Here is a 26534-nt window from a genome sequence, read left to right as displayed (position 1 = left end):
ATGCCCCAAATGAGAACCAAGAATCATTTCTCAAATCTGCCCTCACACAGGTACCTGCATCCCAAGATAGAGACATACTGATTGGAGGGGACATTAACATAGTCATGGACTCAGACAAGGACAGGTTTGCCCAAAGGTCGGAGCAAACTGGGGCACTTTTAAATGGATGATGGACGTAGGACTAGTCAGTATTTGGCGGGACTTACACCCCACACAACGTGGCTACACCCACTTTTCTGCCTCCCGTCAGACGTACGCTAGGCTAAACTATTTTTTTGCCACCACGCACATACGTGCAAAGACCATATGCACCAACATAGAAATATCCGCACTCTTAGATCACTCACCCATCACAATTGAACTTTAACTTGGATTTTAAGACTTAATGATAACCTATTGAGGCACAACAAAGTTATAGCATCTGTCAAACATAGTATCACAGACTTTGTTAGCCCTAATGACACAATTGGTCCCTCTGGACACAACTGCACTGATACTGTGGGACACATTCAAAGCAGTGACATGTGGAGAATTTATCTCCCAAGCAGGGCATTTCAACAGGGAGCAAACAAATACTAGAAGAGAACTAGAGAAGGTCGCGGATCTAGAAAGGGCACATAAGCAAACGGCATCCAAACGCAAATGGCCCCAAATCTCACTAGCCAGACAACAGCTTAATAAGCTCAATATCAATAAATCAAAATTGGCACTTTTGCGATTGAAACAGTGATATTACACAGGGGACAATAAAGGGACCACTTGCTAGCCTGCAAATTAAAAGCCAGATGACAAGATAGCACTCTAGCTCAGGGGAGGAGGTGAGAGACACTACAGGCATAGCAGACGACAGCTGACCATTTATGCTCCTCCAACACATGCTCTCATCTGGCGAATGTTAGACTACCAACTATAATGTCCGAACAAGCACAGTCACTGGATACAGATATCCCAGTGACAGAAGTGATGTCAGCGATCGCCAGGTTGCGAGTAGGGAAGTCACCGGCCTTGACAGCCTTGTGGCAGCCTTCTATAAGATGTTCCATTCACTGTTAGCCCCAATATTGTTGAGATCATATAATTTCTTCTCACAATTTGGCACCCTAACTCCCTCTGTGTGGGAGGCTTTGGTGAATGTCCTGTTCAAGCCAGGGAAAGGCCCACACACTGTTCCTCCTACAGTACCATTTCGCTATTGAATGTGGATGTAGAGGATACTCCCCCAACGGCTTACCCCTTACTTGCAGTGGTTGATAGCCCCAGACCAAGCGAGCTTCATCCCTGAGAAGGGATGCAGTGATAATAATAAGTGACTTCTCCACATTCTAGACAAAGCAAAAGGAACAGGCTAACCTATGTTAATGCTGTCTGTTAATGCCAAAAAGGCATTTGACAGCGGTGAACTGGCCATATCTAGCGCCGAGATTAAAGAAGGTGGAACTGGGACCCTGTTAGACCTGTCATCTTTAGGCTGGTCTCACCCCAGACTTTTTGCCTTTACCTCCTGTTTTGTCGCTGTATCATTTTGTTGCCTTAGGTCTCTGAGCAGTTTACCACTGCTAAATCAGTGCTAAAGTGCATGTGCTTCTCCCTTAAACATGGTAACATTGGTGTATCCACAATCTGCATATTTAATTTGCCTGTAAGTCCCTTGTAAAGTAGTATACCCAGGGCCTGTAAATTAAATGCTACTAGTGGGCCTGCAGCACTGATTGTGCCACCCGCTGAAGTAGCGCTGTAAACATGTCTTAGGCCTGCCACTGCAGAGCCTGTGTGTGCAGTTTCACTGCCACTTCGACTTGGCATTTAAAACCTCTTGCCAATCCTTAAACTCCCCCTTTCTTATATATGTCACCCCTGAGGTAGGCCCAAGGTAGCCCATAGGGCAGGGTGCCATGTAATTAAAAGGCAGGACATGTACTTCTAAGTTGTACATGTCCTGATCATGAAAAACTACCAAAGTAGTTTTTTGTTACTGTGAGGCCTGCCACTCTCATAGGCCATCATTGGGAATTCCTTAAAATATTTTAAAGCTGTAATTCCTGATCAGAGAGGAGCCACTGCAGCATGTTTGGTATCATTGGAATAGCAATGATAAATCCTCATTACTGGTAAAGTCAGATTTATCATTACTATTTTAGAAATGCCACTTTTAGAAAGTGGGCATTTCCTGCTCTTACTGTCCTGTGTGCCCACAGCCTGACTCCATTACAAGTTTGGCCCAGACTAGGTGACAGCAAGTCCATTTAGACACCCACAACACAGGATACTCTGCATCTGCATTCATCTGCATACTGATTGGTCTTCCTGGGTTAGAGGTTGGGAAGGGCTCCCACTTACACTTGTTAGGGTAGTGGCCTGAGCCTACACAAAGGGGCTGATTACCTTCCACTGATAGTCTGGAGCCAGGGCTGGGCTCAAAGGGGGACCTCTGCACATCAGAGAAACCTTTTGAAGTCATCCCCCCACATCAGGAGCAATTTCTGAATTTTTGGTATAAGTAATGGGTCTCTGACCCCCCTGCCCCCAAAATCAGTATAATACTGGACCTGGAAGGATCCCGCCGGACTAAAGGCTGTTGTGCTGAAGGATTGCCACTTTGTTGTGCCTGACTGTTTTTATGAACTGCTGCCTGCTTTGATGAGCTGCCCTGCTGACCTCTGCCCTGCAAGAAGGAATCCAGGACTACCCCACAGTGACTCCAAGGTCTTGTTGGCTTGGGTCTCCACCCGAGGTCTCAGGGACATCAAAGACCTTGCGAGTGGCTTAACTGGAGCTGCCACACCTGTCATCACAGGATTCCGTGAGCAGCCTTACACTTGCCGCACCAGCCAGCAAAGATGTGCTCCCTACTGACGGAGAGCCTTTTTGTGCAATGGGCCAAAGCGCGGCACACGCCTGACGTGCTCGTCCTTTGCCAAGGCTTAATTTAAGCATGCCACACCGTTTATCAAGGATTCCATGAACTGCCTCACTGACACTTACCGCACCATCCAGCAAAGAACAGCTCTCTACTGGAGGAGAGCCTGCTTGTGTGATCAGCCAGAGTGTAGCCTCACCTGACCTGCTTGTCCCTTGCCAAGGATTCACCCAAGCACGCACATCGCTGCACACAGCACCTTTGCTGCTGTCCCCAGTGCTGCAGTCCGAGGTGCCCCACCCCATTGCCCAGGCATGGTGACACGCTGCACGTGCCTGCACTGCTTTGGTCAGCAAGCCGCACTCCAGCACAACTCTGCTTCCCGCCATAGAGCCGGTTTGCACCAGATATCTCCTTGTTCTCAGGCCGCAGCAGTACATTCCATGGCAACTTAGACTCAAGCAGTCTTGGAGATTCCGCTGCCCCCCTAGCAGTGAGGGAGAAGCACACTTGTATTTTGCATCAATACCCTGGCCAAACCTGAGCAGTCCCAACAATACTTCACTGCGCTTCTCGCAGTGGGTTAAATGTGTTCTTCAAAAATACAGTAAAGGCTCTGAAACGAGCCCCGTATAAAGCGATCCTTATTGAGGTACTTTAAAGTGAATTTCTCCTTATATACTTCTTGGATTTTTGTTGGTCTAGTCTTGATTTACTCAGATAAATAATCTCTATTTTTCGTAAACCTGTGTGGAGCCTTTTTGCTGTGTTTTAATTGCGGTACTCTGTGTGTTGCACAAATTTTTTACGCATTGCCTTCTATGTTAAGCCTACCTACTCTGTGCCAAGCTACTAGAGGGTGAGCACAGGTTAATTTAGGTTGTGTATCTGACTTATCGTGACTAGGATTGTGGTCCCTTCTTGGACAGGGTACATACCTCTGCCAACTAGAGACCCAATTTCCAACAAACCCTGATTGAGAAGGAGGATATTTAGCGGTTACACTGCTCCCATGGCAAGGGTCATGGTTGACGGTCAACTTTCAAGCCCATTTGCAGTGAGTACTGGGTCAAGGAAGGACTGCCCCCGTCTACCCTCCTATTTGCATTGTAAATTGAACCATTAGCCAAAAAGGTATGTCTTCATTGAAGTATAAAGGGGGTAAGTTCTGAGGGCACCAACATAAAGTAGCTCTACATGCAGACATTGTGCTGGTGACATTGACGGACCCACTGTCCTCCGCCCTGCTTTAACTTCTGGACTAGCAAGGTTTAGCAGGGTGTCCGGCTTTAAAATGAACACTTTTAAATCCCACATCATGTCATTAACACAACCCAAAATCTGACAGACACCCTACTACAGGTATACCCACAGATGTGGACACAAAACCATATAGCGTTCTGAGTATTAAAATGTGCCCCACTATTGATAAGACTGTCACACTTAACTACAATTAACTACTCAAAACCACTTGGCGTGCATTTCACATCTGGAGAAGCGGGGATTGACATGGCGGGCTAGTTAGAGATGATTAAGATGACCTTACTCACTAACAACAATCCTGATTTCCTCGTAGCAGGGAATGATAAAGAAATCTCAGAGATGCAATTATCAATTTATTTGAGAGGGCAAGAAACCTTGCATGTTGAGACACAGGGCCTATCAGGCAATAGAGGAGGGAGGTCTAGGAGTTGTCTGCCTATCACTCTACTACGCTGCGACACAACTTTGAAACATCATTCAATTTCATCCCCCATTGCGTCTATATCTCTCGGGTGGTTAGGTCAATGGTGGAAGTATGGAACAAGATTGCTGCGGCCACGAGATTAATTGCCGCAGTACTGACCCCAAAACTGAATAATCCTGACTTTGTGCTGGCAGCTATGGGCACTCCCCACATGGCCTGGCAACAGCCCTACTGCAGGAAGCTTGTAGACCTATTCCAAGCAGACAGTATCACACCCTTTGAACAAATAAACCACGACTATGGCCGTGCTAAGAAAGAACGGTTACATTATTGGCAAATTCCGCACTGGAGTTATGCAGCTTCAAAGAAACAAGCAGTAAGTAGGATCTTAAGACCTTTGGAGATGCACCTAGTCACGAAATGGAATGATAAGCAGATCCTCTCAGATATGTATAAACTTTTACAACATCATACCATGATGGACCGTTCACCAGCGGAACAGGAATGGGAAGTAGAAGCACCGTGACAGCTGATGGACAGCGAATGGAGAGACATCTATTCAAGAGCACGGATTTCAGCGACTTGTAGTATGGGTAGGGATGCCCCCCTAAAGATGGTACATTACTGGTACTACGCCCCAGAACAGTTGCTTAAATGGTGTCTGACCCACTCTCCGTGTGCTGGAGAAATTGTGGGGGTGGTAACATGAAAGCACATACTAAATGGAGTGCCCTGGAATAAATAAGTACTGGTAAGAAGTGCTCAGGAGTAGTGGCGGAATTATACTGACATACCATGATTCCCAACATATGCCTTACTGAGACTACCCAATCCACTAACTTACCCCCTGCAGTCTCCCAAGGGAAATGCTAAAACTATGGCCCTGTGTGCAGCCAGACAGGCTTTAACAGCCCGCTGGGGGTACAGAGATTACCATGGATAATGGGGAGTTGCTTCAATGACTTTGGGTACTGTTGGGGATGGAGAATCTCACAGCAACCTTAGACCATGGGAAACATCCTTTCAAAAGACTTGGGGACCATGTATTGATTTCCTGTCTCAGGAATATAGAGAACTCCCCTGTCCTAGATTTCTGAGAGTACTGCGCTTGACGGGTGCACCCTAGCACTGATGGATCCTGGCTTGACACCAACCTTGATGCTAACCCTTGTGAGATGGTCTTACCCCGTGCCAGAATGTGGCTTCTTGCTTCATACAGACATTGGATCTAGAGGGGGAGAAGGCTGGCTAATCTGCAGATAGGGGTGTTCGGTTTTAGTTGTTTCTGTTACTTTTATTTTGAAAAATGCCTTGTTTCCTGGCGACTCGACTTGCCATATTGAGGTTTGTGATCTTGCAGTACAATATTGCAACACGGGTCGTATTCAAATCATGTAATTGCTGCACGAAATTCCAGTAAAACAGATTTAACCATAAAATGTGTCTGACAGTAAACACAGTACAAAAAGGGTTGCTTTCTGGCCACGGTACACATATGAGGTAAAGAGCCGAGTGTGTGAAGGCTGAGTGTATTTTTCAGGTGTAAAATAATCTGATTAGCATTACAATTCAGGCACTCCATAGGAGGTGGAATGATACACCAAAGAATCAAAAGCATGAGGTGAAAGTGTAGTACTCGTCTGCTATAGCAAAAGCCTATTCTGTGTATATTTTAAAGAATTGGTAGCAATGCGTCTTGCAAACAGCGGTGCTACCAAGCCAGACTTAAAAAGTCTTTAAATCTATAGCTGTCTAAGACCTCCGTTTTCAACTTGCTAGTTTCAGTCCAGCTGCTGTCTTATAGTTATCATTATATTTTAGATTCTTCGTAAAGTGGAAGCACTACATAAAGTGGCATATTTGAACAAAAAATAATGCATTTAAACTTGTCATGGTAGCATGGCTGTCATTCTTTCCTCACAAGCCAAACACAACTCCTTTTCTTTTTCAGCTAGATCTTGGAACAGACAAAATGATTGTAGATCTTACAGATCCCAACCGTCCTCGATTCACAATGGAGGAACTGAGAGCGGTATTGCAAGAACGCAATCACCTGAAAGCTCAACTTCTTGTTGCTCAAGAGGAACTGCAGTGCTATAAAAGGTGGGTTCCAATATTTTGTTTGTTTTCTCAGTTGTATGTGTTCTTTATCCACGAGGGGACACAACATGTCATCTTGTCATCAAGTCAGTGGTGGACTATTTTTCCACCACTGCTTCAGTTTTGTTATGTTGGTTCCTGTATTGCACACATCTTCTAATGCTGTAGCCTCGCAATGAAGTCAGATATTTTAAATGCCCGTTGTGCATGCCTTTTGCTAGAATGTTTGTTACTTTATGGCTCTGAGAAGTAGACCAACCAAGTTCTGAAGAATACGCTGTATGGGAGAGATGAGTTTGTGGATTTATGGTTCTTGTGCAGTTGACAGTGTGTGCTTTTGTGTATTTGTGTCGTAATGTGTGAATGAATGTGTAGTGTGTATGTGTTGGTCTGTGCGTCTCAATTTTTTTTACAAAATAATCCACTGTACCCTAGTGTTTATCTCCCCTTTAAACAATGCAGTTTATCTCCCAACAAGAATCCTGTGGATTATAAGTAACAAAGTTCTCACTCAGCGTCTTCATAGAAGCCCATCTCATACTCCTTTATTATATTTCCAAAGGACACCTCAACTGGAAAAAGAGCTGATCAAGAGGTGCCTGAGCCCCTGCCTCCCTTGAAGGGAGTTGGAATAGAACCTTTAATCAGTAGCATATGCCAATTACCACCAATCTCTAGCCATCATTTCGTTGGGATGATATACCACCTGTTAATTATGGTACCTCATCTTTATGATGCTCCTTCATCGTCACTCCATGCCAATGAAGAGGTGTTGAGAGAGTTTAACACCTTAACTGCTGAGGCTTTTCCACCTCTGTGCTGAGCCAGTTTTTGACTATTGGGGATGCTTAGCACTCAGGCCTCCATAACGTTTTCTCCATCCATAACAAATTTACATCCTAACATTACAAGGATTCTAAAGGTACCCAGAGTTTGTGGAATCCCCTGGAGGGTACAGAGAAGATAGTTAATATAAAGCTAGATTCTGAGATTTTTGGGGCAAAATCGGAAAACAAGTGCTCCTCAAAAACTGTGATTTTCTCCTTTAAACAGCATCAAAGAAAGGTTTGCTGTGCTAAACTCACCTTCTTCCCAGCTTTCAGAAATAATGTTTTCACCACATTTTTGGCATTTGTCCAAGAGGTAGATAATTTTTCAGAATTTTTGCACTTTCAACCTACTTACAGTTTGTGGTGGAAACTTTTGCGAAACCCATGGGCAGTCCCGGAACGCTATAGATTTCTGAAAAATTGACACAATTCTGGTTTCAGCAAGGGGTCATTTGTGGACATCGCTCAAGGTTTTCCTAAAGAATCAAACTGTTGAAATAAAAAATATTGAAAACGAGTAGGGAAAAAATGCCATTTGGGACAACCTTTTCATCTGTAACTTCTTATCATGATGGCAGATTTACAAAAGTAGTATTGCGTTACATCCGGTAGCCTCTTCTCGTTGTGGGGATATATAGGGTTTGCAGGTTGTCCAAGAAGCCAAGTTGCACAGAGCCAACAACTGAGCTGCACCTTGCAGTGTTTTGTTATTGCTTACCAAGTATACAGCAATTCATTTAGTAAACTAGATAGAATCAAATATGGGTATTAAAGAAACCTATGTATTTCTGAAATGGATACCAAATATGGAACTTAGAAGCACTGGGCATATGTATGACTCTAAATTTGCTTCTACTCATACTAGCATGTGATTCAGATGGCATTTTTCAAAATCTATTCTTTTTTTACACACTGGCGTACATTTGGAAGGCACAAATGTAGAGAAATCCAATTGATAATAACAAATGTTCTACTATTCTGTTTCTCCACGTATCTCCCGATAAAAATGATGCCTCACTTGTGTGGATAGACCTAATGTCTCCTATAGGAAAGGGTCCAAATTGCAGCATGCACACATCATATTTTTCACACTGTAAACTGACCTTTTTTTTTTTTTGTACAATCTCAGTAGCTGTGGATTTTGGTGTTTAGCTCAGCTGACACATAATGAAACCTAGCAACCTGCACATTTTGGCAACTAAACACCCAGAAGAATTTAGGGTGGGGTGACTTGCATGGCTCCCACCAGATTGTCTCCAGAAGCCCTTGCAAACCTCAAACTTTGACAAAAATGCACATTTCTGTTAGGAAAACGTCTGGAATCTGAGGAAAGCCCCACATTTTCTACCACCCAGCATCTCCCTAGTCTCATGTGAGGGCTAGCATTAACTCTGGCTTGATCCATTCTTGTTGTGGGTCCTAGGCCTAGCCAACCAAGTAGGCTAGCAGGTTTTATGAAGATTTGTAGGGGAACACTTGCATCACAGAAATACAAGTAAAACATGTGATTTTAGACAAAGTGTGATGTTTAAGAGCATTGTGGGTAAGAAAATGTTGCGGGATCCATGTGAAGCACACCACCCTGGACTTCCCCTGGTGTCCAGTTTTCCAAAATGTGAGGGTCTTGTAGGGTTTCCCAGGTGACGGCCTTCCCAAGCACAAAAAGTGCAGCTGTTCACCATGGCAAATAGGCCGATATCGCTATTTAGTTCCACTGTCCTAGCCCATATGTAAAAACAACACCCAAAAGAATCAAATGTCCTATTGCTTGCCATTAGGATAGGATGTTTTTTTTTGCAGGGGAACAGAGACTGTTGAGGCTATCCCGAAGCAGGGATACCATTGGAAAGGGGAGTTTCTCCCCTCTCCATTGATATCTCCCCGATATAATCTGTGCTCGAGAAGCTGAGTTATGCCACCAAGCACTAATGCAGTGAAAGTAAGACTAGCCAATTTGCTAATTTTACTTTCACTTTAGAGGTAATGACATCACCATGCCTTGCGCACTGATCATCATTACACAAAAAATACTGAGGCAAAACACCAGATTGTCCTTTTTAGCCCTCCCCAGTTTCGGACAGCAGCTGCCACATGCACTGGGTAGGTAGTAAAGATGTCAGTCAAAAGTTGATTTCCCAAGCTGTCTAGCCCGTAACCCTGATTCTGACCTCAAGTCGACCCATGGGGGGAGAATATTGAGAGCTGGCTGTCTTGCAGTGGTGAAGATGAGAGTTAATTACCTTGAAACTGAGTGGTGGTCCTTCGCGACCTTGGACCTGGACCACCAGTGGGCAGAGCGAGAGGAGGCCAGAGCACTTGTGGAAGCTGTGACTGCCACCAGCTCAGATGACAATGTGGCGGATGTGGTGAAGGAGACCCCGGCCACTGGGGGGCCCTGAGACTGTGGTGATCTTAAAAGGTCATGGAGGTGGCCTTGCCTGGGGTCACTCCCCGACAGACGCAGCCAAGGGCTGTGGGGCTGAAAGGGCCGTGATGGGGCCCCTGCGGGCAAAGCCTGCTGCAAGACTGGACAGCGTTCTGCCTGGAATTTGTGCAGACATTTGAAAGCAAGTATTGGGCAATGAATAGGCGAATGGGGCCGTCCCTACCTTCCTTGTGTTCTTTATCTGGTGCAGATTGCTGAGTGCATGATTGAGTGGTTATAGTGCTAGCGATACACGATTGGGGATAATTGGCATTGGATGGTTGTGAGAAGTGTGAGTGATTTGAGTGCGTGTGCGAAGCACTTAGAGGCGATTGCGGCTTGCACCCAGCCCCCTCGCTTTACTACACATTGTGGTTGACTGCTATAGGTACATCTGAGTGAACTAAGAGGTTGGTTGCTTGGTGCTAGAGGTGATGAGAGGGTAAGAGTAAATTGCATAACAGTGTGGCCCATGAGTTTTTTTTTTTTTTTTATAACTTTGGGAAGGCACTAGTTGTTTGTCAGTGTTTACCCAGTGGTTGGGTTGGGATGTGTTATAATAGTTATGATGGTTCAGTGGCAGCATTACTAGTGAGGGGTTGGGGCTCTGACTGGGCTGGTTAGGGGGAGTAGTTTGCGATATGGATGAAGACCCACTTTAAATTTGCATTGTGGAATGTCCCCGGACTCAACTCGTATGTAAAGCACTATAGGGTGCAGACATATTTGGGCAGGCAAGGAGTACATATTACATTACTGCAAGAAATGCACCTGACGGAGGAGGAGACACACAAACTACACGGGGAAATGGAGGGGACAGCTTTACTCAGCTACATATTCCAGCTATGCCCGCAGGTACGTGATCTGGGTGACACAGCAAGTTAACTTTCAGGTATGCAGCTTTAAAGCAGATATTGAGAGGAGACGCCTCCTATTACGTGGCCTACTAGATGGGGTGGAGATGTGTTTGCTAAATGTCTACACCCCAAACCTCGACAATGGTGACTTCTACCTGGGGCTGGAAATCAAGCTGATTCCTTATATCGGGATCCCCTTGCTCTGGGCTGGGGACTTCAGTTGTGTCTTAGATGGCCAGCTAGATTGACATCCGCCTTGTCTCCACGTAAAACCTCATATGATTTATTGCTTGGCATGATGGAGCAGCTGCAGTGCGTGGCTATTTGGCGCACCACACATCGTGCACTGCGGGAAGACACCTGCCACACTCACCCATGACACCTATAGTTGTCTAGATAGGTTTTTAGTAATGGAGACCATGGCGGCCACTATACAGACTGTCTGCATACAGGGACGGTTCCTCTCGGACCATGCACCACTACTCGTGCAATGGGGTCCAGATGAGACTCTGCCGGAGGCCTATCTATGGCCCCGGGAGGCCTTCTTGAAGACGCAGAGGCGTATTGGGGAAATCGGGGACAGACTACACTCTCTGAACTGCCGAGATTATCAACAGCGCCCTCATAGGGAGGGTGACAAATCCGGGAGAATGCTGGCATGGCTGCTGAAGTGAGGGTGCCCATCCCTGCTGATTCTCTCGCTGAGGCGTGATGCTGGTGAAGTTGTCAGCACACAGATGAGCATCAGCGGATCGAGAATCAGGGTGACATTACAGATCCTTGCCTGTTCCTGAATGATCTGGAGCTCTTCCACCTCACAGAGGCTCTGAGATAGGGACTGGAAGAGGCGCTCCGGTTGAAGGAGCTACAGGAAGCGGTTCACTTCATGGCGAGATGTTAGTCCCAGGGCCAGACGGACTCCCAGCGGAGTATTATCAAACATTTACTGGACTTTTAACCCCCCCCCTACTGGAAACCCTTCAAGAATCCAGATGCTTTGGCATATTACCTCTATCTATGCTTTATGCCCAGATTATTCTGCTCCATTACCCAGGCAGGGAAACAATGGTCCCCAGCTCGTACCGGCCCTTCTCTATGCTCGGAGTTCACACCAAGATCCTGGCCAAAGCCTTGGCGACGAGGCTGGGCAGGGTGGTGACCCTCATGGTGCACGCAGTTCAATGCAGTTTAAAGCCACATAGAGCAACGAAGATGAACCTGCGTAGGCTGTTGCATGTATTACACTCACTGGCTGACTCTGATACTTTGGCCGCCACAGTAGTATTAGACATTGAAAATCCCTTTGATGAACTCAGATGGGAGTATTTCTGGGAAGTGCTGGGAGGACGGGGATAGTACCAGAGTCCTTGTCGTGGGTGAAAATATTATACAAGCAACCAGTGATAGTAGAAGCGAGTTAGGAATGGGAATGTGATCTTTGAACAGTTCCCCATCGAACGAGGCAGGGTTGCCCACTATCATTGCTTCTCTTCACTTTGGCAGTGGAGCTGTTGTCGATTCAATTACATCATGATGTGGCCTCCCAGGGCATAGTCGTGGGGGGCTGTACCCATTTGGTCTCCCTAGATGCAGATGATGCGCTCCTCTTTGTCACCCACCCAGGGAGCTCAGTGCAGGCACTGTTTGACGTCATGACTGAATTCCGATTGTTGTCCGGTTTGCGAGTTTTATGCCAAAAATCAGTAAGTTCCCCCTGGCGGTCTGGCACACGCGCATTGGGTGTCTATTCTTGAGCTGGAGCTCCACTGGGAGTGTGATCACTTGCATTATTTAGGTATACAAGTGGCTCATTCTCCAGAGGCCAACTATCGACTTAACACGGGGAGGGTGCTCGAAATCCTGGAGTCATCCTTTAGCTTCTGCAACTGCCTAGCTCAGTCTGTGATGGGCTGAGTGGCCCTGAATCAGATGGTACTACTGCCATGCTGCCTCTATGTTTTGCAGAACTCACTCTGTCAAATACCTAAGACCACCTTCACTAAAATAAATAGCCTGTTGGTGTCACTAGTGTGGGCCGATAAGAGGGGCAGAGTGAAGCTGGAGATCCTGAAATTAGACACTGAGCTTGGAGGCCTGGGTGTCCTGGATCTCCATATATACTACTTTGCCAGATTGCTGCAGTCCGCGGCTGGCTCAGTGGTGTGCAGATGGTCTAAATGAGAAGAATCACTGCTGGTAGAGTAGGGAGACACCATGGACCTTCCTGGGTAACTGATGCGTGGATCCGGGGTCCTGTATGGATGTCCCTTCATTGTTCGCCAAGTGGTGGAGGTTTGGGAGCAGGCATTCACTTTGTGCTACGGAGGGCCTTGTATGCAAGGCTACTGCCCTTATATGGCTGCCATGCTTCAGACAGATCCAATCAGTGATGGATCTGGCTCAGTGGTACGAGGGAGGCGGTAACACAGCTGGCGATCTGTGCCTCAATGTTGTCTTCATCACGTTTATGGACGCACAACACCTCTTCCAGGTAGGACCTGGCCAATTCCTACAGCCCTATAAGATCTCCCGCATAGCAGACGAGGTCTGAGATGGATTCCCTACAGAACCTGAGGAATCTCAATCACTGCAGTTACTGCTGGACCCGGACTCCTAAAAAGCCCTGAAAGCCGACCACCAGACAGACATGTTGGAAGTCTGTGACAGGTGAGCAGGTGATTTACCCAAGCCTCTCATGGAGGGAAGAGTGGCGGCAGGCCTGCACACACATCTGGGAGGTGGCCAGCAATGTGTGCTTCAAACTTATCCAGTTCCACTACCTGCACCGTACGTACTTATACCGCAGCTGCTACACAGATGTGATGGGACGCGACCAGCTGCGTGTCCTAGGTGTGGGGTGGAGCCGACAACATTCTTACATATGACATGGGAGTGTTGCAGACTGCAGATATACTTGGGGGAAATATTGCAGATACTTTGGTGGGGGGGGGGGCACTCGGGCCGATTGGAAGCTTCATTATACACTTTGTACTGGGGGTCCTCCCAACTCCATAGGTTTGCCCTGCTGGGACTGGTGCTAGCCAAGCGCTGCATTGTCATTCACTGGACCCGGCCTAGCCCCCTGGAGGAAAGTAATTTACTGGCAGACATGCGCAAATGGGGGGGTAGCAGTGGAGCGAAGGTTGTAAATAGTGTGCATGGATGAATACACTGGGAGATTTGAAGACATGGAGAACTATTCTGTAGTGATTAGATGCTGAGACTCCCTCGACCCAGATGGAGTCTACCGAAAACCTGCAACACCCGGACACGACTGCATCCGCAGTGGTGGGGCAGCTGCCCCAGAGCCCAGGTAGTAGGGCCCACACAAGGGATACAATCCCTAACAAGTAGAGCTGCAGGTGCTGTGGCCGCGGACTGACCAGCCACACGCACACTTAGTTCTACCCCCCAGTGGGTGTAATGCCCCCTGACGTTGCCTGATGCCCCCCCCCCCCACTAAAGCCCTCCCCAGTGCCTGAATTGATTGGGGGTCTAGGGGAGTGACTGTAACCCCAAAATCATCCTGACGCTGCTGCCGTTGTTGATATTTCTGTTCTGTACTGTTTAGCTCTCTGTATTGTCTTAGAGAGATGTTACCATAGACTGGCAGACCACCAGCTATACATGGATGTGAGATGGGGCAACTGCACAGCGAGTTAATCATAGTAGGATTACTGTGCCACCCGGCTATTACAATGTGGGGAAGTTCCTCACCGGTCTTCCACGTTACTTACCAATCAACCTGTGTACAATATGCTATTTCATAATATATTGCCTTAGTCAATGTAAACATATACGATGTGTGGTCTGGATTGTCTCATGCTATACTCATTAAACACATATTTTAAAAAAATTACATTGAAACTATTGTGTGTGAATTGTGAATTCATAAAAATAGGCTATACCTTTTATGAATTCAGAGACAATGCTCATTATGGATGACTAAGATTTTAAGTAGGTAACATTTCCTTACTCTCTTTTGTACATCTGGCTCTTCGAGGGTAGTTAGGTAGTGCTGTTAAGGCTTACTACATGAAGTGGTAGTAGGCTTCAAATTGAGAAACAATATCGCACAATAGTCATACACAAAATACTCACGGCCTGATTACGATCTTGGCGGACGGGCTTACTCTGTCCCAAATGTGACGGATATCCCACCCGCCATATTACAAGTTCCATTGTACCCTATGGAACTTGTAACACAGCGGACGGGATAGCTGTCACATTTGGGACGGAGTAATCCCCTCCGCCAAGGTCATAATCTGGCCCTCAATGTCAAGCCAGAGAAACTGCTTAGACTTTTAAATGGACTAGATCTTTATTTATATATGGGATGAACAAATCAGTCCAGAGACATTTTATATCGTCCTAGACAGAATTACCTCCCCAAACAGTTTATAGTTAGAAAAATTGCAGGACAAGTGGCCTTCATTATTTCCTAATTTTGTGGTTTCTACCTACTTGAAGTTTGTGGGGGAAACAGATTAAAGCCCATAGATGAACAAAGAAAGCTATACATTTCTGTAAACTAAAAACAATTCTGAATTCAGTAAGAGTGCATCTGTGTAGCTCACTCAAGGTTTTCTCAAATAAACTAATCATTGAAATAACAAAATGGTGAATGTAAATGGGGGGAAAGACAAATTGACAACAAGGTTTTCGTCTGTAACTGTTCTAATTAAAGGCATAGCTGCAAATGTAAAATACCATTCTATCTGTCTGTCATTTCTGGTCACATAGAAAGTGTTTTTAGAACGCAGATCAATTGCTTGCAATTATATTTCATTGCATACTGGACATCACTTGGCAATGAAAACAGTAATAAATTGATATTGGACGTGAAGGAAATGGTATGCACTTTTGAAATGTACCCAAGAATGTAAATTTTCCTAGGAATCGTGGTGGAAAGTTTCAGTTCTGTTAAGGACTGTGAGGTGAGTGTTATGCATAAACATTTCTCATTTCCAACTGAAAAAGCTCTAGTAACAATAATAAATCTCATATTGGTCAAAGAACAATAATGACAAACAATGAACTACAGCCCAGGATCTGTAGGCCGCAAGCACTCCACCAATCAGGAGCCAGCACTGCAAATGACGATGGCAATTTCCTCTCGGATGTTCTGTTTTCTTCATGTGAGTGGCACAATTCACGTCCGCCTCCTGCCATTACTCCTGCTTGGTCTCCAAACCTATGTCAAAGAGCAAAAATAAATACACTTGTTCCAAAACAGAAACTGCAAAATAATACATCTTACTAAGCCTCAACACACATTTAGATAAGCAGCATATCAAGAAAAACTTAACTTCAACCTTCAGAAACATATCAAAAGAAACACTTAAGCCTTAGAAATGTATCTAGGAGGAAAGGCTGACATGAAACCAGATGGGATAAATCTCACCTCCGAGTCCTTGACAGAACTGAAATTTCCATCAATATTTCCAACCTACCTCTGAGCACAAAAGCTTTGGACATTATTGTGGCTCTAGTAGAATGGGCATCAAAGCTGGATGTGTCCATGCCTGCTTCCAGCATGACCCAGCGGACCCACCCAGTAATTGTTGAAGATGAAACCGCTTCAGGTGGCTTCCTGATAGAAATTAAGGGTTAGTGAACACCTGCTGGGTGGCCCGCCACCATCATGTCCTCATACGCCTTAAGACTGTTCACAACAAACAATTTAGGAGAATTTGGAAAAGAAGGATGTGTTGCTGAACTGGTATTGCATTTAGTCCTCATAATGATTACTAAGGTCACCCCCCAAACCCTGCTCCCCCCTAAGGTGAACACTCTGCCAGACAAGCTAAGGACCTTCATATATGAGGCTTGTCTTCAAGAGCCTAGACATAGGAGCATCTCCAGCGTCGTCAAACGTTCCTTCCTAGAGAGGAACTAATTTGGAAGCCACAAAAGAAATAGGTCTAGGACCAAATTCATATACCATAAAAAGAAATATCTGGGCTCCATGGTTTAGAAAGACAAGTACCTTGTAAAAGCTTTCAAACCAAGGGGTGTTCCACCGCAGGAAGCCCTTTCAGAGGTTACTGAGGTTAGTGCCCGGCTGAAATATCGGATTGAACAGTATTCACTAAGGCTCAACCTTTCTCAGACAATTACTGAAGGAAATTCAATTTATGGACAGGTCCAGCCCCCACGGGATCCAGACCCCATCCCACACACCAGCTAGACCACGATCTCCAGGCAGTGTGGTAGCACACGTTTGTTCTGTCTTCCCATACCCTGTAGGTGAGAATCTCATCTTGTCTCAAAAAGCCTGGGACTGACCAATGTGCTTGTAAACCTCTGTACCATGAGCAGGAGAGACCCTTCTGTGACTAGCTGGTGGGGTTGCACCTGACAATTCAACCGAATGTTCTGACCCTGGCAAGAAGCAAGGAAGAGTCCAATAAAGTTCCAGACAAACTGGAAAACAAACTTGAGCTCTCCACAGTTGTGTCACGGAAATCACCTCCAACAACTGCCTCCTAATGTAGGCTGCCATCCTCATGATCATGGCGAGTGGAAGGATGGCATAGTTGTGTGTCCTCCCCAGGCTTGGAGAAAAGCATCAACTGCCCAAGCCTCTGGATCTGGGTATCAACTGAGGAATTTCTTCAGTTGATAGTTCAGCCAAGAGGAGAGGAGCTCAACCTTGCAAAAGCATCACCTGTCCATCTATTTAAGAAAGATGGGATGAACAAAGGTCTATTTGCTGGAATCCTTTAGATATCTGGAATTCCAACCCACCACTACAGTGGAGGTCCCTCTCTCTTCCCTGCCCAAAGCTGTTCCGTGACCACTGAAATCTAATTGGCAAGACAGTAGTGCAAAAAGTCCTTTCCAACTCTACCAACACCCTGAATTTGGTTTCCCGCAATCTGTTGATGTAACGGATCATGGACGTATTGTCCATCCTCAATGGAACGCAACAGGAGGAATGGCCTTTTTCCAGACACCTTACCGCAAAAGATCTGGCTAACAGCTTGAGGAAGTCATTGTGCAAACTCAGCTTGTCTGCTGACCTATGACTGCTTGTGAGAACCTGACCTCCGGTTCTGTGATCCAGTCTGGGGCATTTCCAAAGATCGTTCTGCCATTCCAAGCCTCCATGTAGTCCTGTCATCACTGGGCCTCTGTCCTGACCTCCTCTGTAAAGGGAACCAACTCCTAATATCCACGGCCCCTCGGAGATGGGCAACCTTTAATCTCTGAAGGGCTGGTAAATGAAGAGGGCCAGGGAAAACCACCTTCATAGATGAAGAGAGAAGGCCCATCTATCACACCTATTTGAACAGAAAATGTAATTTCTGCATCTCCCTCTTGATGGCCCCCATTATGGACTTTGGAAAGTGCAAGGAGCTAACCTCTACCTGACCAGAAAACCCATGAAGGCCATGGACTGACATGTAGTCCAGTTCGATTTCTTATTGATCATCACATACTTGAGACCTTGAAGGAAGATCACTTGCGATTTCCCCCAGATGGGAGCACAGACATGCTATAACATTAGGAGAAGATGACAGAGTCGCATCATCAAACCAATACTTAATTCATTAACTTTGTGAAGCACCACAACGTTGAGGAGAGGCTGAAGAAAAGGACTGTAAACGTGAAGATTTGTTCCTGCCAAGAAATCTGAAAAATGTGCTGGTGAGGCCCATCTATCGGGACAGTGATGATGGCATCTTTTAAATCCAGCTTGACCATCCACTTGTACTGTTGCAGAATATCCCTGAGGAGATGGACTCCTCTGAAATGTTGTTAGCCCAGCCAACCTTTTTCCTTTTTTCTGCTGAGAAATCTTCTGGGTTAAAGTGAAGATCTCCCAGTAGCACTCTTGGCTTCCAGAGTCATTACTTCTGCCACCTGATGGACCACCACCTTCTGATCTTCCGAAAGACCAGTGCGCAGTGTTGACGCTCCTGCCTAGGTGTCCCATAGATAAAATCCAGGATGGTCATAAAACCCACTTACCCGTAGCTCTTCTTGGAGCGTTACTTGCTGTTCTGAAGCCACCATAGCCTCTGTCTCAAAGCAAAAAACAAAAAAAAGGTTCCAAATCTGGACTAGTCCTGAAATTAAACCTGTCTTCTGGATCACTGATCCTTCACAGAGCCTTGAGAGAATTCCAAGGAAGACCAATCAGAGTACGAAGGGTAATAGAGATCTTACAGCTCTAACATACCTGAATCCTTGGGGGTGAGGTGGTATAGTAGCTGGGATTGTGAGTTTACTTTGCTTAATGTGCAGCAATGGCTGCCAGCAACAATAACTGTCTGCACCTAGGCTGACAGTACACTGACACTGCTTCAACTTGGGTAGCAGGAATAGAGTGGCCAGCCACATCACTGGTCTCCTACCATCCTAGGTGTCAGGAGGACTGCACTGCAATAACTTGTTCACAGTCCCTCACAAGAATGGAGCCATGCTGACAAGCCACCTCAGTGGAGGGCTTGTGGCACGCAAGTAGAAGGACAAAAACTGCAAAAATAAAAGCAATCGTTAGCACACATTACATGCGAAATCGGCACCAGTCCTAGCATTCAGCATTCCTGCAATTCTCCTGATAAAAATGGTACTTCATATGTGTGGGTGGGCATACCTCACAGCACTCAACAGAGCCCCACAAATGTGACCATATGAAGGTAGGAAACGATGTTTTGAAATTTGGGATGCTAGATGACTGCTGTATTTTGGCCTGGGATTGGCCGGCACCCAAGGAACACTAGGAACCCAGAATATGTCTATAATTTAAAGGCCCAGGAGAATGAAGGGAAGTGTGTCATGAGTGGATCACACCTATGTCAACAACTTAGAAATGCTAATCAAAGATCAAACTAAGGCAGCATGAAAACACTTTTCATCAGTTTCCTTAGGCTGTAGTATTTCTGATCAGATCCCACAGAATCCTACCAACACCAGTAAACGCAGAGAATCCTTGGTGTGATGAGATCCTTACATTTCAGCGATGGAAAACTTTAGAACTGCTGACGAATTACAGAAGGCTTGCCTATCTGCATTCCTGTACTTTTTTCCCTATGAAAATGATAACTCATATGTGTGGCTGCCTCTCTCACTGGATAGGAATGGCCTAAAACTGCGGCCTTGTACATGGCCTCATGTTATCAACTCATTTCAACTGTGGTACGGCTATCATCACACATGATTTCATGCTGACAGTGAAATAGCTCAGTAGACAAACTGAAAGGGTCCAGACACTGGACCACAGTGCACAGGTTCTGTACATTCCACATTTATAGAAAATTAATGATTCCTGTCCATGCAGATTTGGTCTTGGGTTACAATGATGCATTTTAACTTCTAACTATCTCCTCTGTGTTCTTTATATATTGTCACAGTGGCCTCATTACCCAGAGTGAAGACAAGGTTGCAATATTGGAAGAAGAACCAGTTGCACCCAAAGCTGCGTTATCAAATGAAAGTAATCAAGAAAAATCGATTGTAAAACGTTTGTAAGTACCAATGTGTTTTTCTGTACAACCACTCCATGATTTTGCTAGATGTAAGAATATTAAACAGACTAGAGTACCCTTTTAGTTATGTTTTTTTTCACTTGCATAAAGTAACTTTGTTTTTTAAAAGTTCTTTTTATTGAACAGTTAGACAAAGTAAATTGCGGTGATATTAGACATTGCAGATCAATTAGAAACAGCAGCCATCAGCAAACACCCTGTATGACAGTTACGTTACAGTATCGAACCTTTACAGCAGCATTCCCCAATTCAGTGGTTGAGTTGACAACTGTTCTATTGCAGGACATCATCAACAGTGCTGTCCAGGGGTTCACAGATGTTTCCTCTATACACATTTCATTTACCCCATATTTTATTCCATTTATTTTGGGAACCCCCTTCATGCATATACCACCCTCTTGGCCAGCATGCACCAGTCCATGTCTTTTGTTCCAGTCCCCAAACTCGGGCCCAGTTCGGATCCCCGTGCAGCCTATCTTTTGTTTGGCTACCATCCGTCCCGAGGTGAACCAGTCGGCCCATAAGATTAAGGTCTGTTTCAGCCCATAAATTAAGAAGGCACCATTTTGCCGACCATGCCAAATTATTTCCCACCACTTCATTGAGGCAGGTCAGCACCCCCCAATAATGTTGAAGCACAGGGAAGCCCCCTAGCATGTGGAAGAACAAGCCTTCCTGACCACACCCCATAGGACGCCAAGCATGATCTAATTTGCCCATTTTAACCAGGTTAGTATATGCATAGTAGCTATGATTAAGTATTTTCAGTTGCACCAGCTGAAATCTGGAGCATATGGCCACCTCCCGAGGGAGGCCAGGGCTTCCGGCCACTCCCCTTCCTCCAGGTCCCCTAGATCTTGCTCCAAACTAGACAACAACTTAGCCAGAATTTCAAAGAAATTAGTAATTTATTTGCGGTAGGTGAGCGAGATTGCCTGTCTCGGCATGTACTCATCTAACAGCCGATCTTCAAGTGGAGAGGACTCTAGGAAATCGGTCCCCCTAGGAACTGCCTTCTGGAAGGCGTTCCTAATCTGTAGATATCGGAAGGTCCCTGAAGGGGGCCAACTGGTGCTCTTCTTGTAGTTCTGTGAAAGGAAGCACATCTCTCTGGCTCCACAAATCACCCACCCTTGACGGACCTATCAAGTCCCATTTCTCAAACCTTCTATGTGTGGCCAGGAAGCATAACCGCGCTGTATCCCACAGGGGGGTGGGCTGTGTGATCTTGTCCCTCCACCCCATTCGTGAAATGTGGTGTGCCAGAGAGCCACTGTATTAGCGGTGGGGCAAAGTGTAGGAGCAGCCCTGGAACCTCTATAGATGGCTCTAAGATAGCCACCGGATCTCATATTGTCCCTGTCCTTCCTATATGCCGGTTCTCCCTCCGGGAGATGGACCCAATGGTTGACCGCCTTAAGTTGTGCCGCCTAATAGTACTTTTTTTATGTCCGGAAGGGCTATACCACGCTCAGGCGAACTCTGCATCAATTTTTGCAGAGCAACACACAGGGGACCCCTGTTCCAGAGAAGGCTGCAGACCTCACTGTCTATGGTCTGGAAATAGGTTGCAGGAGCCAGATATGGTGTGTTATGGAGCGTGTACAAAAATCAGGGTAGGGCTGTAATCTTGAAAAGGGCCACCCTTCCCAAAAGAGACAGAGGCAGGGCCTGCCAGTGTCGGACATCCACTCTCAGCCTGTCCAATGGTGGCTTTAGATTACAGGTGTAGAAAACCCTAGGATCACACATGATAAGCAACTGTCGTCTCTGAAGGTCATTCAGCTTACTAAAAGTTATTTGAAGAACTATTACTAAAAGTCCAAGAGCTGCAGTGTATGACAATAGAAAGCAAATACACACAAATTGGCTAGAGGTCCAGAATTGTCATGACTTTTATACCAGGACTACTATCCAGGCAGTGTTGAAAAACATGTTAACTACTACACTGCTTTTTATAATGGCAATAATGATTTCAGAGATAGGTATTTCTACTGTTATGCTGTGGTGATTCTTTTATTGGCCCGTTTAGTAACAGAATGTGTTCACCCTCTGGCCATTATTAATTCACTCATACAGCGAGTATGCCCTCTGTTGATAAGGGAATGGTTCTATTTTAAATCCAGATTTTTTCACTCCTTATTCAATTTACCTTTCAACTGATCTAGTTGCTCACTCCTAAATTGTTTAGCATGGGTGAGATTAGCATGGCCTAGTATCCACTTAACCAATCCCAGTTGTAGGGTGAAAATTGCTCTGCAGTGTATTTCATAACTTGGGCTGTTAGTGGGATTAAGTGTAATTCTGTCAATTACAAATACAGTCTCTTCACTTTCTTTAGTCCTTGTTGCTATACCCTTGTATGATTCATTGTATGTGCAATCCAGAACTAATATGATGGATGTGATGGCTAAGTTGCCAACTGTTGAGCAAGAAGACCTTAATATTCATCTCAACGTACCTACATGACCAAATTGTGTGATCCTGCATAAATCTGTTGTCTCCCCATGCTATAGATGCATATGGCTGGGTCCAAACTTAGGTGGCATGGTGTGCAAACTAACAGTGGACTGGGAAGCATCCCAAGTGATTTACCATTGGCTGAAATTAATTCAAGCATTCCAATCCATCACTTTTTTGTACATTTTATTGTGTTCTCTTAAGTGGAATGGGTATGCTGTGACGTGAGACCCATGCACACTGTGTCACTGCATCCAAGCTATACCTGGATGATGAGCCCTAACTAGGTTGAAACTGGTCAGGAGATGCATGTGTTCCAGTTTAGGGAGGACCTAGCCTGGTAGTTTGGGCTTGACTGCTCCAATTGGAGTAGGGGCATGAATGATTTGCATATGGCCGAGTCCAATCTGAGGAGGGATGGTGTGCAAAATAACAACGGACTGGAATGTGTCCCTGAGCGATTACCAGTGGCTGAGATTAATTCATGCATTCCATCCATCACTTTTTGTATACTTTATAGATGTATTGCCAACACAAGCCCCCATGTTTGGCGGCAAGTCCAGAGGGATAATTAGGGAAAACAAGGAGGAGTCACCACCTCAGCCAGGCCCCCCCCTAAGGTGTCCAGAGCTGAAGTGACCCCCGCCTTGCAGAATCCTCTATCTTGGTTTGGAGAATCAGGGCCAATAGGGGCAGGAATGTGCTCCTCTCCCCAAAGGGAGTGAGCACAAGGAGGGTGTAGCCACCCTCAGGGACAGTAGCCATTGGCTACTGCCCTCTGACCCCTAAAACGCCCCTAAATTGTGTATTTAAGGGCTGCCCTGATCCCAACTCACCAGATTCCTGGAAACCTACAAGAAGAAGAAGGACTGCTAAGCTGAAACCCCTTAGCAGATAAGAAGGAAGACTACAACTGCTTTGGCCCCAGCCCTACCGGCCTGTCTCCTGCTTCAAAGAACCTGCAAAAGGACCAGTGATGCGTCCAGGGGGCCCAGCGACCTCTGCCAACTCCAGAGGACTGCCCTGCACCCAAAAAAGGACCAAGAACGCCCAAGGACAGCAGCTCAGTCTAAAGAAACCTACAACTACGGACTCCCACCTCACTCCAGATGTGTGAATCTTGGCCTCTGTGCACCCGACACCCACGGCCCCTGTCCAAGTGGCCCACCCAGCAAAAGACATTCCCCAGGCCATTAATAACAAGTGCCCTGCCTGGGTTGACCCCTCCACGATGACGCCTGAAGAGGGAATCCCGAGGACCCCCCTAAACGCAAGCTCCGGACAAAGATATCTGATGCATAAAGGACACACTGCACCCGCTGCCCCCAGGCCTTGGAGAACCTGACCTCCAGTGCCTCATCATTGAGCAGATGGCCCTCCTCCTTGTCCGACTTGTGGTGTGCCCGCGACACCCCCCTGGACGCCGTCTGCAGCCTCTGAGTGACCCCCGGGGTCTCCCCATAGACCTGCATTGGAACCCTGACTTCCTGTTTGCACCTGGCTTCCCCTGTGCCACTGAAGGTGTGTGTTTGGTGCCTACGTGGGGCCCCTCCAGTGCTCTTCTAATCCCCCCTGGTCTGCCCTCCGAGTCGCAGGTACTTAGCTGCTGGATGACCAGATTCCGAGTACCCCCTGTCTCCATAGGAGCCTGCGTTAATTTGGTTCCTCTTTGACCTCTGCACCTGACCGGCCCGTGTTGCTGGTGGTGGGTGTTTGGGGTTAACTTGAACCCCCAGTGATGGACTACCTAAACCCCGGAGATAAGAACTGTAAGTTGAATACCTACCAGTAAAACTGTACTATCTTTTCTTCCCCCCAGGAACTGTTTAAAAATGCAGTGTCCCCTTTTAAAATAGCTTTTTGCCATTTTGACAAATACTGTATACATTGTCAATTCTATTCAAAGTCCTGATCATATATATGCAAAGTACCTTTCATTTTATGTACTTAACTGCATACTGAATCTTGTGGTTCTAGAAATAAATTAACAAAACATATTTTTCTATATAAAATCCTAGTGGTCTGAAATTAAGTCATTGAGTGTGTTTTTCCTCTATTGCTTGTGTGTGTACAACAAATGCTTAACACTACTCTCTGATAAGCCTAATTGCTCGACCACACTACCACAAATAGAGCATTAGTATTATCTATTTCAACCTCTGTGAAGCCCCTGGGGAACCCCAGGACTCTGTGCGCACTATATCTCATTTTGATATAGTATATACAGAGCCTGCCTCCTACAAACATGCCCCACCCTGCGAAACTGTGAGTGATGGTTGATGGCAAGGCGGTCATTTTCACAACCCTAAACAGCTGCAGCAATTTCTGAAGTGGCATGAGACAGCAGCAAAGCGACACATGTCTCCTGGCCCGGACAGTAAGGATGTAGACCGTGCATAGGGCGGTGCGGCATAAGTTAGATCCTCACAGACTAGGGGTCTTCTTGGCTATACCAGATTGTTGCACATGGTCCTGTTCCAGGCCCGCCAGAGAACTACAAGAAATATGTATGGTAAGGGGGTGCAGGCAAGGGGTGCAGAGGGTGCCCCATGAGTCCTCAATGCCTGAGTGTGAGCCTCCATAATCCTTATGACTCATACAGGTCATGGATGTATGAAAAAGGTTGATAATGTGAAGTTCAGATTTATTGTTCTAGGTGTATGCAACATTGGTTATTTGGCCTTTTGGTGGCTATCAGAGTCCCTGACGAGTTGGGCAACATCTGTCCTCATGTGTGCACCACTTAGTTCTGATTTGGTTGTGGAAGGGAAGGATATGGGTTAGTACTGGAAAGGTAATTTTTCACTGTGTTTGTTGTGGGGTCACACAGCATGGGAGGGTATCGTATTTTACAGCTACCTTTTTGTTCGTTGGCAGTGCCTATGAATGTAAAGTGTAGCATGGAGGCAGACATCGTAGGACGTGAAAACTACTGGATGATAGCGGCTGACAGGCAGGCACCACTGATGGGGCCTTCTGGTCCCCAGGTGCTGCAACTGGTTACATGGAATGTTCAGGGGCTGAATGATAGCAGGAAAATACATAAGGTGGTGGCTTATTTACAGAGGCACAAGGTTGACATCACAATTTTGCAGGAAACACGCATAGCACCAAGGAGTGGAGTGTTAACACAGCGCACAATGCAGGATCTATGTTGTGCGGCAGGGTTCACAATGCATGCCTCAGGGGATGCTTATCTGGGCTTGAAGGGGTTCAGGGATTAGACTCCAACAAGTTTGCGCAGATCAGCGTGGCCGATATGTGGTGGCTCGATGTCACAAAGATGACTTAGCGGTCTTACTGGTTGGAGTGTTAGAGCCTAACCATGACAACCCGCAATTCTATTGCGCGCTTAAAGCGAGGCTGCTGCAGTGGGGCGATTTACTGCAGATATGGGTTGGAGATTATAATTGTGTGCTCAATCCTGACGGAGATCGTTCCCTGGGTCCACCTGGACGACCTTCGGTGGCAGGGCGAGCCATTCTTGAGATAGGGACACATGAGGGTTTGGTTGATGTCTGGCGGTATAGATCCCCAGCGGGCACGTGTGCATGCACTGCTTGTCAGTACACGAGGTACACACCCAAACTGAATATTGGTTACTCTCATGACAGTTGATTCCTCAAGTACTTGGTTTCCCTGCGACCGCCTACATTTTTGGGACGATTCCCTCCAAACTCATTGTTGGACACTATGTTCAGGGAAGAGTTAGGTCAGGCCATTGATGAGTACTTTGACACAAACATTGCTTGTGGACAAATCTGCAACTGTATGGGAAGCATTCAAGGTACAAATAAGGTAGGTCACTCTATCCAAACATG

General features: G+C 46.1%; 1 protein-coding gene across 1 annotated transcript in view; it reads left to right on the top strand.

The window, feature by feature from the left end:
• Window positions 1–26534, top strand: part of RILPL2 (Rab interacting lysosomal protein like 2) — a 91774-nt gene that overhangs the window by 28945 nt on the left and 36295 nt on the right. Inside the window, exons 2-3 of the mRNA XM_069215003.1 lie at window positions 6496–6647; window positions 20119–20232. Coding sequence (XP_069071104.1) covers window positions 6496–6647; window positions 20119–20232 — 266 coding nt within the window. The remainder of the gene's footprint in view (window positions 1–6495; window positions 6648–20118; window positions 20233–26534) is intronic.

The sequence above is a fragment of the Pleurodeles waltl genome, chromosome 11 (assembly GCF_031143425.1).
Source record: "Pleurodeles waltl isolate 20211129_DDA chromosome 11, aPleWal1.hap1.20221129, whole genome shotgun sequence".
Lineage (NCBI taxonomy): Eukaryota > Metazoa > Chordata > Amphibia > Caudata > Salamandridae > Pleurodeles > Pleurodeles waltl.
The sequence above is the reverse complement of the archived record's forward strand: the minus strand, read 5'-3'. Positions and strand labels throughout refer to the sequence as shown.